We start from the raw sequence: 23,458 nt of genomic DNA, 5'->3' as shown, positions 1-23,458 counted from the left end.
AATCTCAATTGCGTACTCCTCACGTGCTCTCCTTGCCTCCTCAAAACCCTTTGGATGAGAAAGCATGAGGTTCCGCCCCTCTGACATTCTCCGCCAGTGGGTCTTGAGAGGATTAAAGGAATATGCAATTGAGATTCTCCCAGTGACATTCCAAGTTGTTTTTATAAATACCAACTTTTGTAGGAAAACTGGATCATGTTTTTGGGTATATTTTGTACATCCGCAACATTTATGAATGAGGCCCCAGGTGAGGTAAATGTGCTCTGAGCAGCTTAGTCATGTGTTGATGGGAAGGGTTCTGCACTGAGATGTTCTGAAATGCATGTAGACTTGGTTATCTTATCAGGAGGGGAAAAGTGTGTTGATAGTTGCGGTTTGTCATAACAATGAAGACAAAACCACTCAAGGAAGTGAAAGACACCCCTTTGCAATTCAAAGATACAAAACAATTCTCAAAAAAAGAATGCCGGTTTGAAACTGCAATATCTGCAGTCGACTGAGGTATTTTGGACACAGTAATTGCATAATAACTAGCGTACTGCATTTGAACTGCACTTTGGACACAGTATTTGCAGCATACTGCACTTTTTTGTAAGTGATGTTCGACACAGTTTAACCGCAGAACTTGTTATAACCCAATCAAAACCATGTTTAAAACTTTGGAATTTCCATATTACTTCAAAAAACGGCCAAGTGCTCCCCCATGAGGATTCACTGAGAACACAATGGAAACGAGTAATGTACCTATATACTGTAGACAAACATTGTATGTACCATATTAATGCCAACATTGACCTGTTAATAACCCCATACAACACAAACACATCTGGGTTTATATTGCGTAAGAATGAAGTCTTATCGCAAATGACAAAACTGTGCATAGGGTTTAGATCACTTTATTTTTCAAACAAATGAGATGTTAAACACCGAACAAATAAAGATGTCCCAGTCAAACTGACCAGATCCACATCAATCATCTTTAGCATTTCGTTATTGCGAGCTGTGTTTGAGTGATGCCTCATTGTCTGCAATTTACCCATTCTGGATCAGTGTTCACTAAGGACCACTGCTTAGGAAAAAAATATGGTGCATAGTCCAGCATCATCGGACATGGAATTGCCACACATAAACCTAGTTCCAAGGACAGGAGTGTTATGCGAAAGCGAATCCAGATTTGACATCAAAAAGGCACATTGGTAGGGATGAATATAGCGGCGCACAGTCTGACCTTACCCCCATCTGAAGTCATGTCATATGTGGAGAACCGTGGCAAGACGAGAACAAAAATAAAAACAACTACTTCTCCAAATTGTCACATGGAAAACGTGAAGAATGTGCTCTCTTAAGTTTGTAGTTTTCAACAAAATAGCAAAAGAAACGACACTTGTTCATTTACCATCACGCACGCTTCTCAATGAGTAGAACATTCCTGAAATACAAACCCATGAAAGATTGGAGGAAAATTGAGAAAAAAAATAATGTGGACCTTGCAGGTGTTTTGTTTGTATCTACACATACCTTAATGTAAATGATGAAATTACAGAAGACGCCGGCCTCTGTAAACGAAATACAAAGCTCTCATTTCTGTATATTCATTAAGGCTGTTCAACTCTGAAAGTCTCGTGATGCAATTTCATAAACCAAAACGATAGCTAAAAGGAATGTTAACAAGTATAGTTCCAGCATCCAAACATTTTCTTATCCTCACAGTTGTATTAGTACCCTCTGTTTCATCATTTTCTGCCTGGGTGAGGATTGTTGGGGAATAAGTAAATGGAAAAACAAAGGTAACTTCTGAAATACTTTGTTGATTGAACAAAAGGAGGCACATTTTTTTGTTAAACTTCCTCCGGAAAGAAAACGCTCGATGGCATGTGTACATCAGAACAGAGTGGTGAGGAGAGAAGATGAGGGGTGGAGTATGGAATGTTGGATCGCTAACATGTAACGGCCAACCAAAAACAAAATAATGTGTAAAACAATGTTATGCCTCTTTTGCATTGCAGAACAGGTCAACAGTATGTGATGCAAACAGAAAAGCTCTACAGGTTTTGCACATCGTTTCCATAAACCTAAAAAAAAAAAAACTGAAAAAGGTAAAAATAAATAGATGCATACATGATAAGAAATTGTATAATTTATTTTTGTATATGTCACATAAAGCTTCTTGTAACTTCCAAATAGGTGTCAGTACTCCACTCGCTGGACACGTTCGGCTTTAACTGTGCTAGATGAACGCTTTCAACACCCTCGGAGCACATAACTGGAAAGCTAAACTCCAGCCAACCCTACACTAGAACCCTAGTTTGCAATTAATTGTTAGTAGCAGCACTCTGCAAACGGGCACATCTTTCCTGCAACATTTTATTTTTGAAAAACAGAACTGAAAGCCCTTTAACAATCTTGGGACAGACACCCCATCTCAGTCTAGGCAAATATATGGCAGGATATTCAGTTTGCTCTCGTCCCCATGTGGGTCCAACGATATACACTCCGTCCAGTCGAACCAAGTGCCCTTGGTGTCGTAACAACCATTTACCCCTTGCCAGTGCTCCGTATGTACTCTGTGGAGGTCCTTGTCGGTCACCTCTCGGCTCACTCCAGGTGTGTCCGTTACCGAGCTGTCCAGCTGCAAGACATGGACTCCTCGCCTCGCCTCCCTGAGATCACTCTCCTCCCGTTTCAGGTATTCTGACATGAAAAAGTGTGCGCCGGGGGCCTGGACCCTCGAGGATGTGAGCACGTTGCTCTGAAGGTTTAGGTAGGACTGGATGATCTCGTTTCGGGACAGCTCTTTCCAGTTAGTCTGTTGGAAGGGGCTAGGGGTGGGAGCGGGAGGCTGCTGTGGATGCAGATCAGTTCTCTGCTGGGGCTTAGGGGGAGGTGGCATTGGGGGTTCCTCCACCTGACAGAGTTCTTTATGTACCATGGACTTGATCTGTCCAGTCACAGGGTCAAACGTTAGCCTGCGTTCTTTTAACCTCACAGGCTTTGTTTTGTCCTCTATGTCCTGCCCCTGCAGGTTGACAGAGTAGTCCCTGGACCTGTACTTCTTCCTCTTTTTGCGGTCCGAGCTGGAGGCAGAGACTTCTGCCTCAGCCTTGACCACCACTACAGAGGGGGAGGGTCTGTGGAGTTCCGCGCACTCAGAGTTTTGTGGGGCGGGATGGGTGGTGGGAAGGAAGACAGGCGGGGGTTCCAGTGTTCCAGTGCTGTGTGGGGGATTGGTGGTGGCCTCTGAGGAGCCAGGCCAGTGCAGTGAGGCCCTATGGGCAGGGGGTGGCGGCCCATTCACATGAGACACTTGGGCTGGGGACGTTAAAGGCTGGGACGAAGGCAAGCGAGGACTCCGAGCTGGGCTTGGGATAGTCCCTTTTGGTGCATATGTTGAAGAGTGCTTGGACATAGTCTCTTGCTTCATAGTCCGTGGACTTGAAAGGCAGCGGGGGCTTTTGGTCAGATATTGCCCCCCTCCTCCTTCGTCCAGCCTTGCTTGCTGCTGCAACACAGCAGTCTTGAGTAAAGAGGAAGTGCTAGGTAGTTTGGCGAGGCCCGGGGAGCTGGGGTGTGGCTTGACAGCATTGACAGGGATTCTACTGTGTTTTTCATTCTCAATGTGCTCTGTCCGGGCCCTGTCTGGCGAAGGTGTAGCCTCTAGGTCTCGGGGAGCCTCAGGGTTACCTGCAATCCCATTTGTGGGAGGTGGCGACAGAGTGGAGTTGTGCATCTGCTCGTTGGGGGACATCTTGGAGGTTTTGGCCGGTAAGTGCACACTGTCCTTTTGCTCCCCTCTACGCTTCCTGCTGCTTGACTTCTCCGCTTTGGGCGAGTCGGTGTTGTGGACGTCATTTCTGGTTTTGACCTCTTGGACAACTTTGTCTGCCAGGGATACGTCAGGGGGTGGAACGTCAGTCCAACAGGGGTGGGCACTGCCATTGGCAGAGCCCGAGACACTTACTGCCCCCCGCGATGGAGTCTCATTTTGCCCTGGGTCGATCAATTTCTGCCAGCTCCGCAAAAGCTTCTTGGCACGCTTGGCAAGGTCTTTATCCTTGGTCTTCTTCCTCACGTCATTGATCAGTTTCCCCAATCGGGTTTCCTAAATTGGTAATTCAAATAAAAAGTTGTTAAAGGGATACTTTTGAATTTTGGCAATGAGGCCCAGAGTCAGATGAACTTGTGGATCCCATTTCTATGTCCATGTGTCCAGTATAAAGGAGGTTGGAGGTAGTTCACAAGCCAATACTAGCAAAATAGATCAAAAAAGGCTAAGTTACCAAAATCCCAAATGATCGTTTTAAGAATACCAAAATCGTTGTCACAGGCAACAATTAAAGCACTTAAAAAGCTTTGGGTCTTACCTCAAGTGCTTCTTTGGTGATAGGGAATTTCTCCAAGTATGTGATAACTTCTAATACTGCCACCATATTGTGAATCTGCTGGAAGGAGCAAAAGAGATGATCAGAACACAGATTTTCAGCAAAGAGTTACTAAGCTAGTTAGCTGTTACTTCTAAGTACGCAACAGCTGTTACTTCTAAGTACGCAACAGTTGGCTTGCTGGCTGGCCTATTACCTTCCTATAGCTAAACGATATGCTGGCTATTAACTGTCTAACAAGAAGTCTATCAATTATTTAAAAACAGTGCTCACCAAACTTGAGTCAAGATCAAAGTCAAAACGCAAGCTGAGATTTTTTCCAAACATGACTTAAACATAAGCCTGTGCAACATGAACCTATTAAAAACAGTTTTGTAGTAATGAGGTTTGGGCAGTAGGGTACAGGCCCAATACATTATCAGTGTATATTGGCTATGCTTGAATTGACCTGCCAGTGCTGTTGTCAGACCTCTCAGATTTTGAAATTATATGAACTCATTTGAGGTACAATCAAACTGGTAACAGAATTTGCACAGCTGAGCATAATAATTAGCATTTTAAAATTGCACTGGACTGATGGCCTTCGTCTGATGGTCAGAGGGGAAGGAAGAGAGCACAGCAGCAAGGCTGCCTCACCGTCCTGCCTCGCTCCATCCCGCTGAGGAAAGGGGACATCGTATTCCAGCTAACGGCAAACCTAATTTCTGCATCATGCATCAACTCATGTTTTTACTCCTATGACCAGAGAAAGTGAAATATCCTTCGATATTAAATGACAAGCCGCTAATAATAACGCAAGCTTACCGAAACACTTTGCTTCTCAATCATTACAGCTGCAGTGCTGGTTGTAGCATGAGTGGAAGTAGAGAGAATGTTCAAAACTTTTATAAGCCCTAAAATGCAAAGTTCTGATTGACAGTGCTGAATAACAATTTAAACATGAACTCACTCAAAACCATACTGAATTTGTTGATTCGCTCTAGTCATGGTTTTAAAAGTTTTTTAAATCTCACACTATCAACTTTGCTGTGCGCTCTAGACTTATTTCTAGAGTCTATGGCACAAACAAACTGCAGACATGGTGATCTGAGCTGATTGGCCAGCGGTAGGCCTAAAGGTGCACTTGGTTTTACCTCTGGGCCTGCCAGGTAGGTGGAGTTCAACCTTCAGACACATGAAATGGTTCAAAATGGGAAGACCTTCCCTTCCCGGCACTAGGGCTTCTGAATAAAGTGCACATATCGCCAACAGCGTGAAACAAATGACAAAAATAGGAACGTAAAGGCTTTATCGTTGGGTTTTTTACAGAAATGTTTGGTGCTCGACAAGGAATGACTTGGAGATGGACCAGTCGATCACCCAGTTGGTGACCACTGGTTTAAAACATGTTAGCTAGCAGCCAGCTAGCAGCTCGTTGCATATATAAAACTTAAATATCGTATCCATAAGAAACAGTGAATTGGACACTGTGACAATACAATAATAACTACACTCATAAGCAATAGAATGGTCAAAGTCTTCGACTTGATACAAAAACAGGGTTTATTAAAAATAGACACCCAAACAAATACATGTTTCAGTTTAATACAATACACACAAGATATCAATAATGGCTGTTGATGCAGAAAAGGCTTAAGACAGTCTTGAATGGCCTTTTCTATTCAAAACTTTGGAAGCTTGCAGCTTTCCAGCTGAACTAAATGTAAGAAAAACATTATATAAATGTCCTAAAGCAAAAATATACAGAAATACATTATCGGATAAAATTGCTTCATAAAATTGGCACAATCATTTTGCTGGCTCAACTGTTCGAGAACTATGGTAAGCTTTATAAATGTTAAATAATGTGAGCGGTGAAAGGGCGCAACCTGCTTTATCTCCTAATGTATTGCACAAGTTGGCTGCAGGTATTTAATTAAGTAGCTACAAATATTAACATTTATTGAAAAACTTCAAATAAATAGGTTTGAGCGGTACAGAAATACCACCTCTGGCCATTTCCAAATACCACGGTACATGATCGATCTCATATACATCTTTCTGTGACATTGGGATCAAAATGTTTTGAGTTATTCATTTTTAAGCAGTTCCACGTGTACTTAAATGAATATATTCAAATTAGCCCATAGGCCTAGGACTATACAAGCAGGGTTCATCCAGGCATTGGCAAGTCAAATTCAGGGAGTTTTTCAAGCATTTAATTGTTATTTTCAAGGACCTCAATGTTATACAATTGTGCAGCAGCTAGCCTAGCAGTTAAGAGCATTGGGACAGTAAACAAAAGGTTCCTGGTTCGAATACCCAGAGCCGACTAGGTGAAAAACCTGTCAATGTGCCCTAAAAAAAAAAAAAAGACGGTAACTACCACTAGCATTTTAGGCATTGTGAAAGCACTGATTTTCTCATTATTATGTTTAAAACGTGAGAACCTAATACAGACGATAACAAGCGCAGAGCTGTTGACAGAGGTTCAGGTTTCTTCTTGTGGTGGTGGTCGTCGTCAAAGTGGTTTCCACAGGTCGCAAACATATCCTCGTAAAACTGACTATCATACCGATCCTTGACTTCGGCGATGACTGGAATGAACTGCAAAATTCCCTAAAGCTGGAGACATATCTCCCTCACTATCTTTAAGCATCAGCTGTCAGAGCAGCTTTGCCGATCACTGCACGTGTGTAGACAGCCCACCCAACTACCATATCCCCATATTGTTATTCATTTTTGCTCTTTGCACCCCAGTATCTCTACTTGCACATCATCATCTGCACATCTTTCACTCCGGTGTTTAATGCAAAATTGTAATTATTTCGCCACTACGGCCTATTTATTGCCTTACCTCCCCAATATTACTACATTTGCACACACTGTATATAGACTTTTCTATTGTGTTGACTGTATGTGTTTATCCCATGTGTAAATGTGTTTGTGTCGCACTGCTTTGCTTTATCTTGGCCAGGTCACAGTTGTAAAGGAGAAATTGTTCTCAACCGGCCTACCTGGTTAAATAAAAAGTCCTGCGGATTCGAGAAGAAAGATGACGAGTTCAACAGGCAAAGGAGCCTGTCAGGTAGCCAGTAGCCTTATTTCTTGCACATAATCTCGCCTAGCTGATGTGATGCAAATTTCCAGATTTTTGGCCACTTTTCTCTGGCCTCCATTGATTTAGTCACCCTAATTTTGGCCATCTTATAAGGGGTAAAAAAAAAAAAAAAACATAAATATCTAGTACCAGTCAAAAAACGTTGACACCTACTCATTCCAGGGTTTCTTTATGTTTACTATTTTCTACTTCATAGAATAATAGTGAAGACATGATCTATGAACTAACATTTGGAATCATGTAGTAACCAAAGCGCAAAAAAAACTAAATATACTTTATATTCAAAGTAGCCACCCTTTTCCTTGATGACAACTTTGCACCTGGCATTCTCTCAACCAGCTTAATAAAGAATGCTTTTCCAACAGTCTTGAAGGAGTTCCCACATATGCTGAGCACTTGTTGGCTGCTTTTCCTTCACTGTGGTCCAACTTACCTCAAACCATCTCAATTGGGTTGAAGTCAGATGATTGTGGAGGCCAGGTCATCTGATGCAGCACTCAATCTCTCTCCTTCTTGGTAAAATAGCCCTGACACAGCCTGGAGGTATGTTTTGGGTCATTCTCCTGTTGAAAAACAAATGATAGTCCCACTAAGCGCAAACTAGATGTGGTGGCGTATCGCTGCAGAATGCTGTGGTAGCCATGCTGATTAAGCGTGCTTTGAATTCTAAATAAATCCGTGTCACCAGCAAAAAACCTCCCACACCGTCACACCTCCTCCATGCTTCACGGTGGGAATCGCACATGCGGCGATCATCCCTTCACCGACTCTGCATCTCACAAAGACAGGGTGGTTGGAACCAAACATCTCAAATTTGGACTCATCAGACCAAATGACAGACTTCCACCAGTCTAATGTCCATTGCTCGTGTTTCTTGGCCCAAGCAAGTCTCTTCTTATTGTTGTCCTTTAGTAGTGGTTTCTTTGCAGAAATTCGACCATGAAAGCCTGATTTGCGCAGTCTCCTCTGAGCAGTTGATGTTGAGATGCGTCTGTTACTTGAACTCTGAAGCATTTATTCATAATATGGACTTGGTCTTTTACCAAATAGGGCAATCTTCTGTTTTCCACCCCTATCTTGTCACAACACAACTGACTGGTTCAAACGCATTGAGGAAATAAATTCCACTATTTAACTTTTAAGGCACACCTGTTAATTGAAATGCATTCCAGGTGACTACCTCATGGAGTTGGTTGAAAGAATGCCAAGAGTGTGCAAGCTGTCAAGACAAAGGGTGGTTACTTTAGGTTACTACATGATTCCATGTGCAATTTCATAGTTTTGATGTCTTCACTATTATTCTACAATGTAGAAAATAGTAAAAATAAAGCAAAACCCTGGAATGAGTAGGTGTCCAAACTTTTGACTGGTACACACTACCATTCAAAGGTTTGGGGTCACTTAGAAATGTCCTTGTTTTTGAAGAAAACAATGCAAATTTTTTGCCCATTAAAATAACATCAAATTGATCAGAAATACAGTGTAGACACTTAATGTTGTAAATTACTATTGTAGCTGGAAACAGCAGATTTTTTATGGAATATCTACATAGGTGTGCAGAGGCCCATTATCAACAACCATCACTCTTGTGTTTCAATGGCACGTTGTGTTAGCTAATCCAAGTTTATAATTTTAAAAGGATAATTGATCATTAGAAAACCCTTTTGCAGTTCCTCTGTCCAGTGTGTGTGTTATTTTGCCCATCTTAATCTTTTATTTTTATTGGCCAGTTTGAGATATGGCTTTTTCTTTGTAACTGCCTAGAAGGCCAGCACCAGAGTCACCTCTTCACTGTTGACATTGAGACAGTGTTTAAGCGGGTACTATTTAATGAAGCTGCCAGTTGTGAGGCGTATGTTTCTCAAACTAGACACTAATGTACTTGTCCTCTTGCTCAGAGGACAAAGTTAACAGTTTTTGAAATTGTTGCCAATATATTTTAAAAAATTAAAAAGGCAGAAATACCTTATTTACATACTTAGTCAGACTCTTTGCTAGGAGAATTAAAAATTGAGCTCAGGTGGATCCTGTTTCCATTGATCATCCTTGAAATGTTTCTACAACTTGATTGGAACTGTGGTAAATTCAATTCATTGGACATGATTTGGAAAGGCACACACACCTGTCTATATAAGGTCCCACAGTTGGCAGTGCATGTCAGAGCAAAAACCAAGCCATGAAGTCAAAGGAATTGTCAGTAAAGCTCAGAGACAGGATTGTGTCAAGGGACAGATCTGGGGAAGGTTCTCAAAACAATTCTGCAGCATTGAAGGTCCCAAAGAACACAGTCACATTCTTAAATGGAAGAAGTTTGCAACCACCAACACTCTTCCTAGAGCTGGCCAACCGGCCAAACTGAGCAATCAGGGAAGAAGGGCCTCGATTAGGGAGGTGACCAGAGCTCTGACAGAGCTCCTCTGGAGATAGGAGAACCTTCCAGAAAAACAACCTTCAGGCTTTTATGGTACAGTGGCCAGATGGAAGTCACTCCACAGTAAAAGGCACAAGACAGCCCGCTTGAAGTTTGCCAAAAGGCACCTAAAGGACTCAGACCATGAGAAACAAGATTCTCTGACGAAACCAAGATTTTACTCTTTGGCCTTGAAATTACCATCGATCGTGCCAAGCGATATGCCTGGAGGAAACCTGGCACGATCGATGGTAATTTCAATACACAGTGACAAGCTCCTAAGGCCCATTGTCGTGCCATTCAACCGCCGCCATCACCTCACGATCCAGCATGACAATGCACAGCCTTATGCCGCAAGGGTCTGTACACAATTCCTGGAAGTTGAAAAGTCCCAAGTCTCCCACACATGCTCAATGGGTGACATGTCTGGTGAGTATGGCCTGCATACTCACCTATTACGTCACCCATTGAGCATGTTTGGGTGGCACTGGATCGACGTGTACGACAGCGTGTTCCAGTTCCCACCAATCACACAGCCATTGAAAATTAGATGGACAACATTCCACAATCAACAGTCCGATCAACTCTATGCAAAGGAGGTGTGTTGCGCTGCATGAGGCAAATGGTGGTGACTGGATTTCTGATCCACTCCACCTTTATCTTTATTCCAAGTAATGTGAAATACATAGATTAGGGCCTAATTCATTTTTCAATTAACTGATTTCCTTACATGAACTAACTCAGTCAAATGAAATTGCTGCATTTATATTATTGTTCAGTGTTGTGCATATTGTCACAATGATATGAGACAAGTTTTATCTACACAATTAACATTATTTTACCCATTGGTCAAAATGTGTTTTTTATTGGACACCCTAAAGTCTTCAATATTAACCTTTTAGATTTTGTCTCAAATTCCCCAAGATATATTGATCAACCCTCCTGCCACCATTAACTTCTGGCTTCCCACTGACTGTTTTTGTGCAACCCAATACTAGAATTGAAAGCAACGGGTAGTGTATGTTACCAAATACACCCACGTTGCTTAAACGCACACAGATAAGGTGGTAGCTACTAACTTACTAACGTTAGCTAAGTTATGCAACAACGTATGACGGGTGAGGAATGGGAGAAAAGTGTCAACTTGACGTAAACTAGCCAGGCTAACGCTATTTCGACTGACATTCTTTACCTCAGCGTATCAACAAGTTAACTTGTTTTTAAGTTTGCAGCTAGTTCGCCATCTGGCCAGTTAACATATGGTATTGGTAAACGTGAAAACAACCGCAGTTTGACCTGCGAGAGTTGTGTGACTGGCTAGCTTAGATGCTAACACTAGCTGGCTAAACATTAACGTTACCCTGTTGGGCAGGCTAGCAACTTAGCTAACTTACTAGCTGACGCCCGGTAACGTTTGCGTAGCAAGCTTGCTAGCTAGCAAGCGTGCTGTCAACTCACAAGCGTGTACGATTAGCTATCATTTAACAGTGAATAATCGGCATTTAGTTTTTTTTAAAGAGATGGCAAATATTCGTCCAGATAGCTAGCTACTCACATTGCTACGACTATCGATGGCCTGCAGCAGCCGGTCTCTCATCTGCTGCGGAGTTGCTGAGGCCGTTGTCATTGCCTGTTCGGTGCGATCCGGCAGACGGGGGAGGAATCCTCCAACAACGAATACTGTGGTACTTGTAGACACTCACAGGCCTTTATGGAGATATGCAAGACACTTGAGCAGCATATTTATCTGATGCATTTACGCTTAAAGGTTCGTAAAATGTCACATGGATTCAGAGATGTGTCAGCCGCCTGCTATTGACTCTTGGGCGCTTTGGAAACTCACCACCAGCTGCTGGATCTCAACGGCCTCCTATTGCATTATGGGATGCAATACTTGGCTGTGTCAGAGAGGAAGAGGCGATGCAAGAGGTTTCACCACAGAACAATATGTGGTTTCACTCGGTCCAAAACAAGCCCAATGCGTTTCTAAGGGCGTATTTTGGACCTAAAACGTGTCGCTTGCCTGCCTTCCCGCTTTTGGGGCAACGACTCCCATTGTTAGGGAGGAGACATGAGATCAATACAAATGGACTCCTCAGTCCTACACCCTATGCGCTTGTGGAGATCCGAGAAGATTTGACAGTGTAAGCAATATGGTAATTGGGCCCCCCAGTGGACGCATCATGATAAAACCTATCAGTCACATGACAAAACCTATCGGTCAAACACGGAAATGGTTCCAATCGTTTTCCACCATTCATTTGACCCATTGTGGATTTTAGGAACACTTCAAATAAGGGCTATGTTTCATGTAGGCTTTCCCTGGCGTGACGTTTTTGATAACATTAAATCTCTCTCGGACAGGGTGACTTTTATCAATATATTTGACTCAATTTAGTCTTAGATTTGAAAATGATCATTTGCATCAAGTAGGCATCATGCAAGACTACAAACCACCGCAAACTCTTCGTGCACCTCATCTCTAGTTGACACCTTTGCTCACGGACCGCCCACTCATTAGGCAAGATTAAGCGGTCACCTAGGGCGGAAGATTAACGAGGGTGGCATTTTCTGATGCAATAACACATAAAACCTAATTTTGCCCCCCTAATTTTTTTTCTTCAACCAGTGGCATATGAGCGTTTTTAAGTAAGCACCAATGCCCACCCGGCAATAAACAGTGGCCACTTAGTCAAAGACAGGGGAGCAAAATAGCGCATCTCCAGGGTGCTGTTGGAGATACACATCCGTAAAAAAAAAAAATGTGATCATAAATCATGCAGCAGATCATGTTGTATATGGCCCTTTTCTGTAGCCTACAGGCTAGAAATAAAATGTATGACAATGTAATGACATGCATGTTTCTCCGATCAAATAGCCTAACCTAAATGCGCCCAATCAAATAAGAAATACGCTGTCATGTTTAAACAACATATCCTAAAACAGGACAATTCAAAGTAAAATTAACAGTCTGGAATGGACAATCACAATAGTTGTCCGGGAGTTTCACCTCATTGTCATGATCAGTGGTACAAGTTTGTATCCGTACATTTTATTTTTACAAGTTGGTCATAGCGAAAAATAAAATGCTTCTGTATTTCCCGGTGTGTAGCAAAAACTGCTTTCCCAGCCGGACCAGAGAGCATATCAAGTGCACTATAAATTTACCGCTGGCCAGTCGGATGGCTCAGATGATGGTGTCTTCAGTAACCTAGCAGGCATAAAAGAAAGCTACAGCTAAGTTGATACTGTGAGATTTCAAACCTTTTAAAAACCATGACTAGAGAGAGAGAGACTGTCAAATACAGCAAAGATATGCTGTTTTTATGAGTGAGTTTATGATTATGTTTATGTTCTTGCTCAGCAAGGTCAACACTTTGTATTCAACACATTTATAAAGCACTGCAGCAGTAATGAATGAGTAGGAAAGTGTATCGATAGGCTTGCGTTGTTATTATTATCGGCTTCGGTCTTTTTTAATGTCAAGTAATATTTCACTTTCTCTGTTCATAGAAGTAACACCATGAATTTGTGCATGAGGCAGAAATAATGCAGTGCGACTAGAGTTTCGCCATCAGCTGGAAGACCGTGTCCCTTTTTGGTCAGTGTCAGTGGAGGAAAGGGAGAGCGGAGTGATGTTGAGAGGCGGACCCTCAGCCTACTGAGAGTGACCATCAGATGCAGGCACCACCCAGTACTTTTAAAATAAAAAATTCAGTTGACTTTTTTTTTTTTCAAACACACACTTCACCTACTCAGTGGTGCTTTATTATAATAATAATAATATATGCCATTTAGCAGACGACTTACAGTCATGTGTGCATACATTCTACATATGGGTGGTCCCGGGAATCGAACCCACTACCCTGGCGTTACAAGCGCCATGCTCTACCAACTGAGCTACAGAAGGACCAACATCAAATATATACAGTTGAAGTCAGAAGTTTACATACACCTTAGCCAACTACATTTAAAAACTCAGTTTTTCACAATTCCTGACATTTAATCTGAGTAAAATATTCCCTGTTTTATGTCAGTTAGGATCACCACTTTATTTTAAGAATTTGAAATGTCAGAATTATTTATTTCAGCTTTTATTTCTTTCATCACATTCCCAGTGGGTCAGAAGATTACATACACTCAATTAGTATTTGGTAGCATTTCCTTTAAATTGTTTAACTTCGGTCAAATGTTTTGGCTAGCCTTCCACAAGCTTCCCACAATAAATTGGGTGAATTTTGGCCCATTCCTCCTGACAGAGTAACTGAGTCAGGTTTGTAGGCCTCCTTGCTTGCACACACTTTTTCAGTTCTGCCCACAAATTTTCTATAGGATTGAGGGCTTTGTGATGGCCACTCCAATAGCTTGACTTTGTTGTTCTTAAGCCATTCTGCCACAACTCTGGAAGTATGCTTGGGGTCATTGTCCATCTGGAAGACCCATTTGCAACCAAGCTTTTAACTTCCTGATTGATGTCTTGAGATGTTGCTTCAATATATCCACCATTTTCCATCCTCATGACGCCATCTATTTTGTGAAGTGCACCAATCCTTCCTGCAGCAAAGCACCCCCACAACATGATGCTGACACCCCCATGCTTCACTGATGGGATGGTGTCTTCAGCTTGCAAGCCTCCCCCTTTTTCCTACAAACATAACGATGGTCATTATGGCCAAACAGTTCTATTTTTGTTTCATCAGACCAGAGGACGTTTCTCCAAAAAGAACGATCTTTGTCCTCACGTGCAGTTGCAAACTATAGTCTGGCTTTTTTATGGTGGTTTTGGAGCAGTGGCTTGTTCCTTGCTAAGCGGCCTTTCAGGTTATGTCGATATATAGGACTCGTTTTACTGTGGATATAGATACTTTTGTACCTGTTTCCTCAAGTATCTTCACAAGGTCCCTTGCTGCTGTTCTGGGATTGATTTTCACTTTTCACACCAAAGTACCAGCATTTCTAGAAGACAGAACGTGTCTCCTTCCTGATCAGTATGACGGCTGCGTGGTCCCATGGTGTTTATACTTGCGTACTATTGTTTGTACAGATGAACGTGGTACCTTCAGGCGTTTGGAAATTGCTCCCAAGGATGAACCAGACTTGTGGAGGTCTACAATTTTATTTCTGAGGTCTTGGCTGACTTCTTTTGATTTTCCCATGATGTCAAGCAAAGAGGCACTGAGTTTGAAGGTAGGCCTTGAAATACATCCACAGTTACACCTCCAATTGACTCAAATTATGTCAATTAGCCTATCAGAAGCTTCTAAAGCCATGACAATTTTCTGGAATTTTCCAAGTGTCCAAATCTTCTAAATGAGCAGACCAAGGCGCAGCGTGAGTATAGTTTCACATCTTTAATTACAAAGTGAAATTAGAAACAAAATATCAAATCTTACAAAGACCCGTGACTACGTAGTGCTCAAACACACTAACACAAACATAAACAATATCTATGGGATATGTGTTTGAGCACACTGGTGGAAAAAATGCTACTTCAGTATGATCCCCAATTAGAGACAATGATAGCCAGCTGCCTCTATTTGGGAATCATGCCAAAACCCCAAATATAGAAAAAACAACCTAGAACCCCACATAGAAAATATAAACTAGACTAACCCCCCCAGTCACGCCCTGACCTACTCCACCATGGAAAATAAAGGCTCTCTATGGTCAGGACGTGACACCAATCTGTTTAAAGGCACGTCAGCTTAGTGTATGTAAACTTCTGACCCACTGGAATTGTGATACAGTGAATTAAGTGAAATAATCTATCTGTAAACAATTGTTGGAAAAATTACTTGTGTCTTGCACAAAGTAGATGGCCTAACCGACTTGCCAAAAGTATAGTTTGTTAAGAATACATTTGTGGAGTGGTTGAAAAACGAGTTTTAATGACTCCAACCTAAGTGTATGTAAACTTCCGACTTCAACTGTATATTTTTAAATGGCTCGAACAACTATGCAGTCATTGGTTGGGCAAAACAAGCTAAGGCAATATGCGGTGATAATGTATTGGGTTTATAGCTTAATGCACAAACCTCATTGCTACAGTACTGTTTTAAATTGGTTAATGTTGCATAGGCTTACTTAAGTCATATTTAAAAAATCATCTGAGCAGTAGATCTCAGCTTGCATTTTGAGTCAAAGTGATCTTGACATTTTATGCACTGCACTGCTAGCTAGCTTTAAGCGCTATGCACATAATTCTCTGATCCTTTGATTGGGTGGACATGTTTGTTCATGTTGCAAGAGCTCTGATAGGTTGGAGGACATCCTGCGGAAGTTGTCATAATTACTGTGCAAGTCCATGGAGGAGGGTGAGAACCATGAGCCTTCTAGGTTTTGTATTGAAGTCAATGTACCCAGAGGAGGACAGAAGCTAGCTTTCCTCCGGCTACACCATGGTGCTACCCTACAGAGTTCTGCTGAGGCTATTGTAGACCATTGCAAAACAGTGTGTTTTAATCAATTTGGTGACGTGAATATATTTGGTATAGTTTTATCTAAAAGGGATAACTTTAATGTTTCACAATTTTAAAATGTTCCTTAGGAGCCTCCACTGTCATATACATCTATGTTCTGTCCAGTCTGGACTAGCCTTGATTTGGCCCAAACATAGACTCCTATAAATAAAGTCTTTTCAACTTTCATTCAGAACAAAAAATGAGCCTGATTTTGACATTGGGAAAAATACGTATTTTCAACATCCGGAAAATAAGGGCACATTTTTTGGTCTCGCCTAGGGCAGCAGAACAGCAAGGACCAGCCCTGCCTTTGCTATCAGCTAGCGAGCTACTAGCTACCTTGATCCAAAACTAAAGATATATTGAACATTTTAATCTACTGTTCCAAATTTTACATAATGTCTTATTTATGCATTTGGTTGTGTCTTATACAGAATACTGTCCTCGTAGCAGTCATATTTCTAATGTGCCATTAATACTTGGCTAGTTTTTTTGCAAAGACGCTATATAGCTAGCTACCTACCCACCTACATACCAAGATGATATTAGCAACATACCCTTATTTTACCAGATACTCTTCTCCTTCAGTCGGTGGACATCTTTATTTAATCCCTTATCATTTCTGCCAACTATATGAACAAGGTGAAATTATTCAATTCATGGTGTCAGAATTCACTGCTTTATTAAAGCAATTAGGGAACTAACTTGTTGACATGTTCTGTTGCAGAGTCAAAGCCAAATTAAAACATTGCAGAATGTATCCATAATCATGAATGAATAAGCATATTTATTTGACAAGAATGCACCTAGTCACCCAACAATCACGTCAAACACCTGAACTCCAACAATGACACCGTTTTAGAGAAATCCAAATACACTGAACAAGAAAAGAAAATGCAACAATTTCAAAGATTTTACTGAGTTACAGTTCATATAAAGGAAATTAGTCAATTTAAATAAATAAATTAGGCCCTAATCAATGGATTTCACAACTGGGAATACAGATATGCATCTGTTAGTCACAGATACCTTAAAAAAAGGTAGGGGTGTGGATCAGAAAACCAGTCAGTATCTGGTGTGGCCACCATTAGCCTCATGCACCATGACACATCTCCTTCGCATAGAGTTGATCAAGCTGTTGATTGTGGCCTATGGAATGTTGTCCCACTCCTCTTCAGTGCGAAGTTGCTGGATATTGGTGGTAACTGGAACACACTGTCATACATGTTGATCCAGAGCATCCCAAACATGCTCAATGGGTGACATGTCTGGTGATTATGCAGGCCATGGAAGAACAGGGACATTTTCAGCTTCTAGGAATTGTGTGCAGATTCTTGCCACATAGGGCAGTGCATTATGCTGAAACATGAGGTGATGGAAGCGGATGAATGGCACAACAATGGGCCTCAGGATATCATCACGGTATGTCTGTGCATTGAAATTGCCATCAATGAAATGCAATTTTGTTTGTTGTCCGTAGCTTATGCCTGCCCATACAATAAACCCACTGTAACCATGGGCCATTTTTACATACGTTGACATCAGCAAACCACTCGCCCACACAACGCCATACACTCTGTCGGCCATCTGCCCGGTACAGTTGAAACCTTCTGATTCATTAATGAAGAGCACACTTCCCCAGTGTGCCAGTGGCCAACGAAGGTGCGGATTTGCCCACTGAAGTCGGTTATGACGCCAAACTGCAATCAGGTCAACACCCTGGTGAGGACAATGAGCATGCAGATGAGCTTCCATGAGACTGTTTCTTACAGTTTGTGCAGAAATTCTTCCTTTGTGCAAACCCACAGTTTCATCAGCTGTCCGGATGGCTGGTCTCAGACAATCCCGCTGGTGAAAAAGCCAGATGTGGAGGTCCTGGGCTGGCATGGTTACACATGGTCTGCAGTTGTGAGGCAGGTTGGACGTACTGGGCTCCCGAGTGGCGCAGTGGTCTAAGGCACTGCAACTCTGTGCAAGAGGCGTCACTACAGTCCCTGGTTCAAATTCTGGCAGTATTACATCCGGCCGTGATTGGGAGTCCCATCGGGCAGCGCACAATTGGCCCAGCGTCGTCCGGGTTTGGCCGTCATTGTAAATAAGAATTTGTTCTTATCTGACTTGCCAAGTTACATTTTTTAAATAAATATTGATAAATTCTCTAAAACAACTTGGATGCAGCTTATGGTAGAGAAATTAATTCTCTGGCAACCGTTCTGGTGGACATTGTTGTGTGATAAAACTGCACATTTTAGATTGGCCTTTTATTTTCCCCAGCACAACTTACACCTGTGTAATGATTACACTGTTTAATCATCTTCTTGATATGCCACCCTTTTCAGGTGGATGGATTATCTTGGCAAAGGAGAAATGCTCACTAACAGGGATGTAGAAATGTTTTTTGTGCAGGATCTTTTATTTCAGCTCATGAAACATGGGACCAACACTTTACGTTGCGTTATATTTTTGTTCAGTATAGTAAACAATGCATACATATGCCTTTTATACACAACATATAAAACATTTGAATTTAGGTAAACACTAAATTATATTCATCAATGCTGGAAACCTGGGACATTAAATAACTATCTGAGAGTGCAAAGGTTCTTCTGCTTTTCCATTTGAGTAGTTAGACCAGCACAAATAGTACAACGTAAAATAGCACATTGTGTTTTTGGTGGGCGAGTTACAAATGGAAAACCTGGATGCGTACGGTCGGTTTTACATAAAATACTAGATCAACTCCAGCAGAATGAGAAACCCACTTACCAGACTCAAAACAGGAAGCCATGCCTAAACGCAGCTATATACACCATTCCTGTCAATGTAAAAGGTCCATGTTGCTGCTGTCAATTGTGAGCAGCACATTTACCACTGCATTCAGTCTGAACCCCAACAATAAGCAGGAGGGCAGCATTACACAGGTGAAAAAAGGTAGCAAAAACAGTACACTTTTAAACATGTTACTCAGTCTAGATGTTATCACATCAGGAGAAGAAACAGTGTAGGAAGCAACATAGAGAAAATGGGTGAAGGTAGGGTGGGTTTATAGAGTTAAGATGGATAGATCCAAAGTGTTCGAAGTTGAGGCAGAAAAGGCATAGATGTGGAATAAGGGGTAGCTAGAGGATGGTTGGCCATGGAATAAACATAAAATGGGGTGCTGGTATGCTTTTGCACCCCTTTTAGGTCGTTGTCACAAATGTCTGTCCAGTCATACTCGGGTCTCAGCGTGTGTCCCTCAACGTCATTCCTTAGTGATCACAGCATTTCAAAAAACTGAGCCATAGACAATACAACTTAAGCATTGCGGACAACATTTTGTTGACCACGTTTACACCAGGTCTACTGTGTGTGAATGATGGAATAATTTCACCCCAGCTGTAGGTCCATTGTTTATGGTCACTTAGGCCTGTACATAAACTCTTACTGGGACAATTGGAGACTTGAATGTCTTTGGGTCTGCATCTATAAAAAGGTCACATACAAAATGGAGGAAGTTAATCTGTGGCTTAGATTGAATTCAAAGTTGAAACAAATGATAAACTAAGAAATATGATGCAACAAACTACTACACACATGAAAGACTGTACCACACGGGCCAGTACAATAGCCTACAGATGGGTGGACTGCTCCAGATCTGATTGCCTGGACTGTGTATAAGCTTTTGTTCCAGCCCAGCCCATACACGATTATAAACCATAGCCTGAAAAAAAAACTGTTGGTCGCTAAATCCAGCGAAATGAAAGACCGTGTAAAAACAGCTAGCTGGAGCCGTCTGAGCGGTTGGCTGTAGATGCCCTCACCCACTAGTGTCTTAAATGCTGACTCCACATTGGTCTGGCGGTCCGATAAGAACCAGGCAGATGTGTCCATTTCCAGAGTTTCATTCTCTAGTTAGCCACCCCCACATTAACACACAAATAAGTTAACATTGTGGTTTCTAAAGGCAAGGAGCATGTACAAACATGTCAACAGTGGTAATGGGGCTATGCAATTGGATCTGTACATAGCATAGCATTACATGTACATATATTCACACATAACTACTACAAAGATGTCAGGATCTTAACAGAGAGAGAGAGACTAATTAGAGCTGCCAGTCCCGATTATCTTATCTAATTGGCCACAAATGCACATGCGGGGGTGCGCCAGGCCTGAAAGAAAGGGCCTTTTTATTTTTTTTAACATAGCCTATTGCCTTGATTCGGTATGTTGATTATTTAACATGATTTAAGTCAGGTGTTAGAGCTGGGCTTGGATAAAACCCTTCACACAGTCCTGCTCTTCAGGACTTCCTGCATTGACTTAATCAGACCAAAGCAGAAGAAGGAGAATAGTGTTCCAGATTGAAACAGCTTACCTAATTGAGAGGTGGTAAGCCTCAGGCACACCCATTGGTTCTGGAATAGGGAAAGTGTAAAAACAAAAAACACACAAAAAACAAGGCTTGCAATTTTAGCATCAATAACATGACAATAATTCTACCTCAAAAACAAACGTGTGAATACCAATTAATTTAAAACCCACCGTAACAGGTAGGACTAAATAAGGTGACATAACCTTGCCTACTAGGTTAGCAATACTAATGATCATCTGTCTAGAGGGTAACAGCAAACATTTCAATGGTTTCCAGCAGTAAAGTAACCACACTGTTGACTCAACAGATGATGCAAATCAGTCCATCTCTGAAACCTCTCAAAAAGACAGACTAAAATAATACAGCTAGTTGGGGTAGCTACAAGTCATGTAGTACTTGAAGTAGGATACCCACTCCTTACCCACAGACACAAACATTATCAAGTATGCCTAGCCCTAGCTTCACCATCTAAGTTAGATTGCTAGATTGTTGGTTTATAAAAGCCAAAGAAAGGTAAACTTGTTTTTATGAATTTCTCATCTATTTAAATGGCTAGTCAAATAGATGGCTAATTTAGCCATTTAGCCAGGCTATCTAGTTGCTAACTATGAGCGAGCTAGATAGCAGGCATTTTTTCAATTTAAAACTTAACCAAGAAAGTTCACAGAATTGTCCATTTAAACAACTTTAGACAATTTATGAATGACTAAATGTTTATTAAAAGCCTGGAGATTCTTACCTGAGCCTTGATTTGGCAGTCTCATCCAGATGACCATGACCCTTGGTGAGGGATGTGAAGCTTGAGACAAGCATTTGTAGTTCTCTATGATAGCAGTTAAATGTCATTTTGGGGGTTAAATACAGGCAAATATATTAATAAAAGTCACCTTGTCTGGGAGAGATTAACACGGTTATCAAAATGCCAGGCCAGGGTAAGCCTACACAAAACACAGCCTTTATTTGAATATTTTCTAAAACCTACAATGGACATGCAAATATTATCTTTGAATAATCTTAGGAACTCATTGCAGTGTGAATCATGTTATACAGGACATCACAGGCATTATTCAACCAGATCCATGTAATTTCCTCCTAGGTATTGTTCCTGTTAGAGACACTCCAATCCTCTCTACTTAAATTGATAGATTATCTTTTAGCAGCAGCAAGGAAATGCCTCCTCCAGAAATAAAGCTTGTCCCAAGTGGGTGTGACACCTGCTCCCACTGCACTGCTGCTTGGATTCCACCTGGCGATCTGTTCACCGTCTGCCCTGGCTTATCTCCCCCTGTCTGGTACATGTACCCCTACCACACTCCCCCCTCCCTACCAAGCTTTCACTTGCATTCAGCACACAGGCACTGTGTGTGTACATTTTGCCTCATGACTCCTGCATGCTTTGTTGACTATGAACATTCTTGTTTACTCTAAAGTGGGACAGTGACTGTTCCCACACTTGGGACTCTGACTATTAGTTACACTGACTTTTGTCCCCCCATCCTATTCTAACCACATCTCGCTGGCTTAGTATTCATGTTACCTGACGAAATTGCTGTACAATATGATCCTGTTGCCATCTAATGCACATTCAAATATCATAAATCAACACTGCAGAGCTCTCCCTGTCCTCTGCCGTGCCTCAATTGTATTACTGTTGATGATATCTGGAAATGTGCATTCTTTCGGTGCTGGCGTTGCATTATGGGAGATGTAGTTTGGTCCTCTACGGTCTGAATGGAATAGAGGCGATTTCACGTTGTAACTTGTTTGTTGCAGTGTTTTTGTACATGAGTTGTTGTATTTTGGTACTGTCAACACTGAAAGCACCTAGCAATGTATTGGGGATGTGAGACAGGATATGTGTTTTACCTTTCTTCATGCTCCTGTGTAGAACAACTTGTCAGATGGTGCATTGGAGACTGATGTGTTCCTGTCCTGTCTTTTCACAATACTATTGCAGATCAACATAAAATCCTAAAAGACAGCCGTGGTGTCGCTCTTCATTTCTTGGTTCTCCTGTGGTACATAAGAAACCCGCTACACATACACATCACTGTGTCGCTCGTCTTTTCAGTTCAGTCTCAATCTCTTCATTCAAAGACTCAATCATGGACACTCTTACTGACAGTTGTGGCTGCTTTGTGTGATGTATTGTTGTCTCTTACCTTCTTGCCCTTTGTGCTGTTGTCTGTGCCCAACAACATTTGTACCCTGTTTTGTGCTGCTACCATGCTGTGTTGTCATGTGCTGCTGACATATGTTGTCGTCTTAGGTCTTTCTTTATGTAGTGTCTCTTGTTGTGATGTGTGTTTTCTCCTATTTTTTATTTTTTTTTTACATTTATTTTTAACATCCCTCTAAACTTTCAGCTCATACAAGGAGAAGACTGATCAGAGATGCAGCCAAGAGGCCCATGATCACTCTGGATGAACTGCAGAGATATACAGCTGAGGTGGGAGACTCTGTCCATAGGACAACAATCAGTCGTATATTGCACAAATCTGGCCTTTATGGAAGAGTGGCAAGAAGAAAGCCATTTCTTAAAGATAAAAAAGCGTTGTTTAAAGTTTGCCACAAGCCACCTGGGAGACACACCAAACATGTGGAAGAAGGTGCTCTGGTCAGATGAAACCAAAATTGAACTTTTTGGCAACAATGCAAAATGTTATGTTTGGCGTAAAAGCAACACAGCTCATCACCCTGAACACACCATCCCCACTGTCAAACATGGTGGTGGCAGCATCATGGTTTGGG

General features: G+C 41.7%; 1 protein-coding gene and 1 long non-coding RNA gene across 5 annotated transcripts; both read right to left on the bottom strand.

The window, feature by feature from the left end:
• Nucleotides 1-880: 880 nt before the first annotated feature.
• Nucleotides 881-12,356, bottom strand: crsp7 (cofactor required for Sp1 transcriptional activation, subunit 7). 4 transcript variants are annotated; one of them, XM_052477151.1, is made up of 4 exons: nt 11,445-12,356; nt 7,913-8,042; nt 4,362-4,439; nt 881-4,099 (listed from the first exon to the last, which is right to left on the bottom strand). In XM_052477151.1, the coding sequence occupies exons 3-4, from the start codon at nt 4,425-4,427 to the stop codon at nt 2,423-2,425; spliced, it is 1,743 nt and encodes a 580-aa protein (XP_052333111.1). In that variant the 5' UTR covers nt 4,428-4,439; nt 7,913-8,042; nt 11,445-12,356; the 3' UTR covers nt 881-2,422. The 4 variants fall into 4 exon arrangements, with proteins under 4 accessions (XP_052333111.1, XP_052333112.1, XP_035611493.2 ...); XM_052477152.1 differs by having other exon boundaries at nt 4,362-4,436; XM_035755600.2 differs by lacking the exon at nt 7,913-8,042 and having other exon boundaries at nt 11,445-11,596; nt 11,733-12,356.
• A 6,412-nt stretch (nt 12,357-18,768) lies between these two features.
• Nucleotides 18,769-22,855, bottom strand: LOC118370563 (uncharacterized). The gene is made up of 3 exons (XR_004822823.2): nt 21,447-22,855; nt 20,711-20,750; nt 18,769-19,815 (listed from the first exon to the last, which is right to left on the bottom strand). It is a non-coding gene; the product is annotated as an uncharacterized LOC118370563 (long non-coding RNA).
• Nucleotides 22,856-23,458: the final 603 nt, after the last annotated feature.

The sequence above is a fragment of the Oncorhynchus keta genome, chromosome 23 (genome assembly GCF_023373465.1).
Source record: "Oncorhynchus keta strain PuntledgeMale-10-30-2019 chromosome 23, Oket_V2, whole genome shotgun sequence".
In the NCBI taxonomy this organism is placed as follows: domain Eukaryota; kingdom Metazoa; phylum Chordata; class Actinopteri; order Salmoniformes; family Salmonidae; genus Oncorhynchus; species Oncorhynchus keta.
This window is presented reverse-complemented; position numbering and strand designations above follow the sequence as displayed.

What these genes read in the sequence shown, in the direction of transcription:
- crsp7 (XM_035755600.2), bottom strand. Translation starts at nt 11,516, where the DNA reads ATGACAACGGCCTCAGCAACTCCGCAGCAGATGAGAGACCGGCTGCTG. An exon ending in CCATCGATAGTCGTAGCAAT is followed by an intron (nt 4,440 to 11,444) that starts GTGAGTAGCTAG and finishes TGCTCCTTCCAG; the next exon opens with CAGATTCACAATATGGTGGC. An exon ending in TCACCAAAGAAGCACTTGAG is followed by an intron (nt 4,100 to 4,361) that starts GTAAGACCCAAA and finishes TTACCAATTTAG; the next exon opens with GAAACCCGATTGGGGAAACT.